This window comes from Akebia trifoliata, chromosome 4 (genome assembly GCF_017979445.1).
Source record: "Akebia trifoliata isolate Shusen 1 chromosome 4, ASM1797944v1, whole genome shotgun sequence".
In the NCBI taxonomy this organism is placed as follows: Eukaryota; Viridiplantae; Streptophyta; class Magnoliopsida; order Ranunculales; family Lardizabalaceae; genus Akebia; species Akebia trifoliata.
The window spans coordinates 14,573,636-14,581,947 of NC_141378.1; the positions used below are offsets into that span (position 1 = coordinate 14,573,636).

At 33.7% G+C, this 8,312-nt stretch overlaps 1 protein-coding gene across 1 annotated transcript; it reads right to left on the reverse strand.

The window, feature by feature from the left end:
* Positions 1-4,864: 4,864 nt before the first annotated feature.
* LOC147404025 (protein SOSEKI 2-like) lies at positions 4,865-7,993 on the reverse strand. Its single transcript, XM_086437701.1, has 5 exons — positions 7,739-7,993; positions 7,576-7,645; positions 7,354-7,466; positions 6,173-6,809; positions 4,865-5,089 (listed from the first exon to the last, which is right to left on the reverse strand). The coding sequence occupies exons 1-5, from the start codon at positions 7,926-7,928 to the stop codon at positions 4,975-4,977; spliced, it is 1,125 nt and encodes a 374-aa protein (XP_086293827.1). The 5' UTR covers positions 7,929-7,993; the 3' UTR covers positions 4,865-4,974.
* Positions 7,994-8,312: the final 319 nt, after the last annotated feature.

Consider the following 8,312-nt stretch of genomic DNA (forward strand, 5'->3'; position numbering starts at 1 on the left):
TTTCACCTTTCTTCTACAAGTAAAATATCTTCTACATTTTGTACTAAATTTTTGTTTTTTCTCTCTCTAGTCTAGTTTTAAGTCCACTTTTGTGTTCTAAGGGATGTCGATTGTGCCCGTTGGCCTGCTAACCTGGCTTGGTCCACCCAAACGAAGAAGGGTTAGGACCGTAAACTTGCGCACACAAAAGTATGATTGGACTCATAAATTTTGAACACATTGATTCTGGGTTGGGCCCTTGTTAGCAATTTGTGAAAAAATCACGAATTTTTTTTATTTTCTCAATAAAAAATAGTTTTCTCCTAATTAATTATATGATTCAAAAAAATGACATTAACTTAAGTTATCAACGAAGCTCCAATCTCCTCTATCAGTTGGACTTTCCAATCTTTGCACTATCTCCATTCTCTAGCAACAAATTTAGCAGTTTTATCTCTCTCCCTCTCGCTCATTTGAAAATCGATTAAATGAAACTAAAAATATCATATTTGAAAGCAATGAAGGAGTTGATTTGAAATCAAATCAATCTCTGCAATTTCGTATAGAAGAATTGAAATCAAATCGATCTATACAACTTTTTAAATAAATTTAATTGGTTCTCCTTTTTAAAATTCTCTCTCTCTCTCTCTCTCTCTCACTCACACATTCATTCAAGCTCAATGGATGTTCATATATTTTGTTAGATTTTTGTTAGTTTATTATGTTTTGAGAGGGTTGCTTGAGATCTAAGTTGTAATTTTTAAAAATTAAATGCAGATGTTTCTGATTGTTCAAATTTTTCAAAAGAATTTTATTATAATATTATAAATATTTTATTATATTTTTAATTTTATAATTAAATCATCGTAATTGTTTGCTCAATTGCCTAAGCGGATGAGGAATTAATTATTTTTTGGATTCTAAATTTTATTATATGTATGCCATGTATTCTAAATTTTAGAGTCGTAGCTCACATAATTCAAAACCATTGCATTATGAAAATTATGTTACTATTTAGGTTGACTCCCTTTCAAAAAATACCGAATTATTTATTTTCAAAATTTTGATGTGGGACATATAAAACATGTATAAAGCATATGCAGCATATTTCCCGTCTAGCGAATGTTTGACCAAAGTTTTTATTAGATTTTTATAACCCAAAGTAGAATAAAACTCAAACTTTTCATGTATCAAATTTTTGTCGTATTCTGAATTTGCTAACAAGGGGTTGGACTAGAGCTTAAGAATGTCCAACCCAATTCGGCTTAATATAATGTTTTGCATGAGTAGATGCATGATCAACTTAATAAAATGCAACCATAAGTCCCACCTTCTTAGTCTCAAGATTCATACCCTCATAAACAATGTATCTCGATGACATGTTTTACATACTTATCTTTTTGCTCCTTCCAAAGATATTACTAACTTTATTTTCTTTCTTCTTAAACCATTTTCCAATATTACGCCCCCAACTTTATTTTCTTTCATCTTCTCCTCCTTTCTTAAGAATGTCTCTCCAACTTTTTTATTTTTTCTCTTTTATAACATTATTCGAAAGACTTTATAATAATACACTTCCAAATGTATTATTTTTCTTCTTTAACCCTGTTAACCCCAAAGAGGATGCCCATATGTCATAGTCGTGTTTTTTCGAAACGAGGTCGTGCGACGCAAGGGGTGTCAATCCACTTGCAAGCCTGTAAAAATGATCGTACACCACAAATATAGTTAGCAAACAAGTAAACGAGACAAAGCCCGGAGGTAACTTTGTTGATATAATATTGATTGCACGGGGTAGCACGTTACAAAAGTAAATTGATGTGTTACTAGCAATAGATAATCCTATGACACGCGGGAGTTCCACACAGCTTGGCTCGAGAGTTTCAGTTAACGTGGGTGTAGGCTGGGGATAGAGAAGCACTAAACACCTTTCCTACAAGGATGTTAATATTCATTTTTTAGGTTTCTAGAAGGAAACATCAAAAGTGGAGGCTGATCATATTCCCTTTATTACAAAAATGTCATTAAGCTAATAAATATGCCCTGACACAGGGCTGACATATGCCTCTAAACTAACAAATATGCCTTGGCACGGGATTGACATGACTTCATATTGAGCCTTACATACTGTTACATGGTGTTCTCGGGTAGTTCCAAGACGAGCTTACACCTAACTCTAGGTAATAGAAATTATGGCCGTGACACCATGGCATAGGCATAGGCATAGGCATAGGCAAATCTAGTTTGTCAACAATAGATTACTAAAATATATTATAATAATAAATTTATTTTCACTCAACCATTTTCAATTATTATGGATAATGCAATTCTAGCTTTGCAATGATTTAAAAAAAATGCATAAATTCAATCTTTTATAGAACCCGAAAGTCAATCCAGCCCTAACCCAGATACAATAGTGATGGGCTCAAGTATAGCGAAATTAGGCCCAATAAGAGTATTGGGCTGGCTTAAAACATAGCCTACTTTTTAAATAGCAGACTAGGGCTAGGCTAGGCTAGGCTTGCAAGTTAGGGCTCAAGCAAGCCCGGCCCAAACCTGCCCATTGATGCCATTGTTCTTATTTTATTCTATTTTAGTTTTTATGGGCAAGCTGGAGTTGAACCCACACCTTCAAAGTTGTTTTCCAACATGTAAAATCAACTAAGATAAAGGTCCAAGCCCAATTTGATGAGCCAATTTTGGATTATACAATAACCTTTTTAAATATTTTAACACATTTTGGACAACAATCAAATAGAGAGAATCCATTATTTTTAATAAATTGTAAATCAATAAATATATCTTTTATATCAAATTAAGTAGACAACACCATTCTTCTGGTTAGATAAGTTCCTGATTGGGTTATAGGAAATTTCAGAATAAATGGTATAATAAAGCCACACAGTTAAAAAAAATGTATAAAACCAAGTAAAAGGTAATTTTTTGAGAGCTCAATTTTAGGAGAGAAAATGCTAATGGCACTTCAATTTGGGGACTACCTATTATATTTAATTTTATTTGATATATGGGTAAGATCATTAATGGTGAAGTCGTTATTTAACCAAGAAGGTGGCATGTGCAAACACACGTGTACTAAAAGAGCTTATTTGTAATTCATAATATTAATTAAAGGGTTTTTGAAGATTACATTTTAAAAGGAGACATTTGTAATTTTGAAAATTAAGCATGATGAATAGTAGGTCTCTTGGGTTTTTTACCCAAATGACCTTGATTATATTTATTTTAAATATAAAAGTGGGGCCAGCTATGACCACTCAAATTTTTGTGTCGACCCCCTTGTACTATGCCTTCTCTCATTAAAATAGTAAAGATGATTAAAGAAAACTTGGCTTTTGGGAGAAGATAATCAAGGGTTAATTTACCTGAGATGAAGATGAGGGCATTTAGGTTATTATATTAAAATCTTACAAGGAGACCAAGGTCAAAATGTATGCCAAATATTCATGGAGGGGCAAGTCCAAATAACACTAAAATATTTAGGCCCACTCTAACAGAGCCACAGATTAACTCATTCTAGTGTGACGGCTCAGGAAATAAAAACGGCCCACAACTTTTGATCCAAGTAGGGATCACACCCAATGCATGTCAGGGCCACAAGTAGATCACACATGTGAAAACTTTCTGACATTGGGTCATTATTGTTAGGTGGCCAAGCGCCCGGTACCAATCTAAGGATGGGGCTGCAACCGGGGTGAGATGGAGGGCAAACCCGGGCTCAACTCAATCAAACCATCAGGCTTAAGATCATTAATTGAGCTCAACCCAATGTTGAACTTCTAAAATTAGGTTGAGCTTGGGTTAGCCCAAATCAGGTAATTTCGTATGGGTTGGACCTCATTTAATATTGATCAAAAATAATATTTTATGTCTGAAAAAATATTAAACATAAAAAATAAAATGACAAGTAAATAAAATCCCATACAACCTCTAAATCTATCATTGAAATAATATTTAGACAAACCTTACTAAACCAAATCCCACATTAAATTGATTCAAATAGGAAAAAAAATCAATTTAAAAAAAAAATGTATTTCCTTAATTTTACAAATATATGGAGGAAGAGAAAACTAAAAAAATAATTTAAAACTAATTACATATTAATATATAGAACTTCGGGTTGAGTTGCGTTGCATATTCTTTTAAAAAGATTCTATTATCACATCAACTATTTGCTAATGCCACCCTATTTCATATGTAAATCATAAAAGAATTAACCACTTTTGCATTTACGCTAGCAAAAATTGGTGTAATAACAAAAGTTATCTTCGTTTATATATATATATATATATATATATATATATATATATATATATATATATATATATATATAGGGAAATGTTCAACACCCTAAGCTCTACCCTACACTTTAACAAACGTGTTTTGTCCTACATGGGTTAGAAGTTTTGGAATGGGCTGATTTTTTATGAGGATAATCTCTATGATTAGAAGATCATCCTCACCAAAAATCAGCCCATTCCGAAATTTTTAGCCTCATGTTTACAAGTTGAAAAATCATGGACCGTCCATTTTTTGTAAACCATTTTTGATGGGGTTAGAAGTTTTGGATTGAGCTGATTTTTTGTGAGGATGATCTTCTCACCATAGAGATCATCCTCACCAAAAATCAGCCCATTCCAAAACTTCTAACCCATGTAGGACAAAATATGTTTGTTAAATTGTAGGGTAAAGTTTAGGGTGGGGAACGGGACCCATATATATATAACTCACCAATCACTGTGATCGTTACGATTTCGGAGATTAGAAGAGAGAATCAACCTCCTTATAACAATGGAGAGATTTCCACATTGGTCCAAAAGTGAATATCCACCATTACTTTTTTGATAATAAAAGATCAGTATTTAATGAAGTCAGACTATTACGTACAATGCTAATAACACTTAATAATTACCTATCCAACAACTCCACAATTTAAAGGTTGTAAGATATTATCATGGGACAGATTGTACGATAGTGTCATTTCTTGGATTGCTTTGTCGAAGATTTCTTCGAAGGGATGCAATTTCCTCTCTTGCTTTTCTCCTCCACTTTTTCCACTGCTTCTGCTTCTCCTAATCTTGACTTTGAGCTCCTACACAAAAATAAATACATTAGGAGGTGTGATCTAATGCAACTCAACGCATTAGGATCTCCATACACTTTGTACTGTAGTCAAAATATGATTTCTTGATGAGACAAGAAAATTGACCTCACATTTTGATAGGCCCCACAAAGAATTTGATGGTCTCAGATTTGATAAAAGAGATCAAAATATGATTTCTTCATAAGTTGATGGTCTCACATTTTGATAAGGGCAATGGAGATCTTGAATTCAAATTGCCACTTAGGAGCCATCCGCAACGATATATAAAAAAATTACTTGTTAAACAAAGGAATTGCACATGCCTCTAGTATTAGTCAAGTGTTCTTAAGAGGATTGGATAACTTTCTTCTAATAAAAAAAAAAAAGAGTTCAAAAAAACCAATTGAACTTCCATTGATAACCATTGATTTTTTTGATCGATCAGAATTTATCATATAATTAGACTTGGGCAAGGGCGTCCTCTTCCGGGTCATGGGAGTTACAAGGAAAAAATATTATTAAAAAATTGAAATTAAGAAGATAAAAGATAACAATAATAAAATATATTAAATGAATAAAAGATGAAATATAGTAAGTTTTTAGAGAATTTAGGAGGATCTTCTTCAAGGATTTTATTTATAACTGTGATGGGATGCTTTGTATTTCTAGTGAATAACGTCTTTTTAGAAGGTCTTGCTAGGTTGGTCACCTTAACTGGCCTAATATTATTTTCTTTTCATATGAATATATTGTTACTTATAATATATAAAAAAAAAGTAATATTAGAATGGAGAAGAAAATAGACAATGTAGTGAGGATGCCAAAAAATTCTATCACCATGGGTGGGGTGTGGTTATTCTCTATAAAACTGTAATGAAGTGGTCCTACAACGTTTTATTTTATAAATTTTTTTTTAAAATCATTTAAAATATAATGAGGTAATTTATTAGGTGAATAAAGTTAATTCAGGATTGTGACTCATTAAATAGAACATTGCATGGAGTAAAACCAGGTGAAATGCCAGAGTCAACCCAATGAGTCGACCCAGTGAGCCTAATCCCGGATGGAATGAAGGATTGTTGGAGAAAGTACCTTTCTTCATTATAAGACGACGATTTCTTCAAAACCGGCTCAGTCGCAACTCGTTCTTCAGTCATTGACTCAATAATACTCCCACTAAAGTACTCCTTCTCTTCCGATTGAGGATTCCCAAACCTTGGATTCTCAGACATATAATTGATCTCTTCTTCAATCACCTTTGTTGCAGTCTTACAGAGAACCCCTTTATGAAGACTACTACTTTTCCTCACATTTGTACAAAAAACAGGAGCTTTTCTTCCTTTAATGGCAACCGAGCTACCACAAGCGATGAGTTGAAGCAAAACCGAGTTTCGACTCATCTTAGTTTCATGGGCTTTTTCGGAAATTGTGGAAGTAGTCGAAGGAGGAGAAGCGTCTTCAAGGGTAATTTCGGTATGATTGTTGTCAGTTTTTGGGTGGTGTTTGTGTTCGGAGAGTTCTTCTGTAGAAACACCTCTTGAGATGTTGATTCTTTTCTCTTCTTGGTCTTCGTCTTCGTCTTCGTCTACTTCTTCTTCATCTCTCATCATGTCTTCTACTTCCATTACTGGTTCTTTGTTTTGAGATCCAATCAGTTGTTTTCGTTTTGGTTGGAAATTGGGTTCTGGGTTTTCTTGATTGTTCCTCACTTGAAGCTGTTGAAATCTTTCTGAAACATTAAAGTTGTGAGAACGAAAAAAAATAAATGAATTAAGCCAAAATGCTAAAAGGTTGTTCTCCACTAGCGAATCAACCGAGTCGAGTCAACTCATAACTCTAGATTCAACTTAAATAGTCAATGTACATTTTTAAATATATAATAAGTAAAATTAGAGAAGCATCATCTATCGCCACACCAATTTTGTGCTAACAGCACCCCAATATGTGAGCTAATTTCTTCCATATCACACATCTTGGAGTGCTCAGAGAAAAAATTAGTGTTGCAATAGAATGCCTATAAAATCAATATGGATTGATAGAGTCATGGATAAATGGTTTTAAAACTCATATTACATTAAAATAATTATACTTATATTTATTATAACATAATTCCGATTAGAGTAAGCTTATTTACAAATAAACAAATACATGAAAATCATTTGATTTCGGAAAAATCTTTTAAAAAAAATATGAATAGATGACTAACGCGGAAGAATTTTGAGTCGACTCAGCGACTTTCAAAAGTGTTGTTGAGAGATGAGAGTGAGACTAACCAGCACAGCCTTCAATCAACTCGGAACCTTTGAGGACATACTCAGCTCCTTCAGATGGGTAGATCACATCGTTTTCTGCTAAATCGTTCCACACAAACCCATTCTTGTAACTCCTAAACAAACAAACAGACCCAGAGACCCAAAATAATCAAAGAGAGATGAAATTAAGACACATAGTTTATAGTTGAGAAATTAACTTGAAGCATAGAGAAACAATCATACCTTTTGCAAGACCAGGAGAAGAGAGAAGGCATGTTTCTGCCTCTAAGAATAGTGAGTCGATCAATTACATCTGAAATTTAAAAAATAAAATAAAATGGTTACTTAGAAATTGAAACAAAAAACAACATGTTTTTGTTTTGGTGATTAAGTTTTTGAAAGTTACCTCTTAAGCGAAGTGGTTGGTTGGGTAAGTGAGAGACTTCCATGAAATGGGGATGTTCAAGTTGACCATTTCTGCTAAGATAATACAAGACTTGGACTTTTCTAAATGGTCGTGTCTTTGGGTGCACATATACTCTTGCTTTGTCTGGGCTTATTGCTTCTCTGCCTCTTCTTGCTCTTACATGATCCATCTCTCTCTCTCCCTCTCCCTCTCCCTCTCCCTCTCTCTCTCTCTCTCTCTCTCTCTACATACAAACCCTTTACTTGGTGACCCTTTTAATAGAAAGAGAGACAGAGAAACTGTGTGTGTGAGAGAGAGAGAGAGAGAGAGAGAAGGACCCCGAAAGTCGTACACTCTGAAGAACTTTTGCTTCTCGTGAAGATCTCTTGTTGTATGAGAGAGAGAGAGAGAGAGAGAGAGAACAAAGAGAATAAGAGAGAGAAGGATCACTGTTGGATTTCCCACATTAAAGTTTAAACATGGTTTCCTCTCTGGCTATAAATCCAGAATACAACAACAACAACTGAGGTATTAAAAATTTAAAAGGGTTAATATCAGTAGAAGATACCGCTAC

Bases quoted from the DNA above. Each gene is read 5' to 3' on its own strand.
- LOC147404025 (XM_086437701.1), bottom strand. From the start codon at position 7,928: ATGGATCATGTAAGAGCAAGAAGAGGCAGAGAAGCAATAAGCCCAGAC. The intron at 7,646-7,738 runs GTAACTTTCAAA...TTTAAATTTCAG, and splicing joins CCAACCACTTCGCTTAAGAG to ATGTAATTGATCGACTCACT. The intron at 6,810-7,353 runs GTTAGTCTCACT...TTAATGTTTCAG, and splicing joins GTTGATTGAAGGCTGTGCTG to AAAGATTTCAACAGCTTCAA.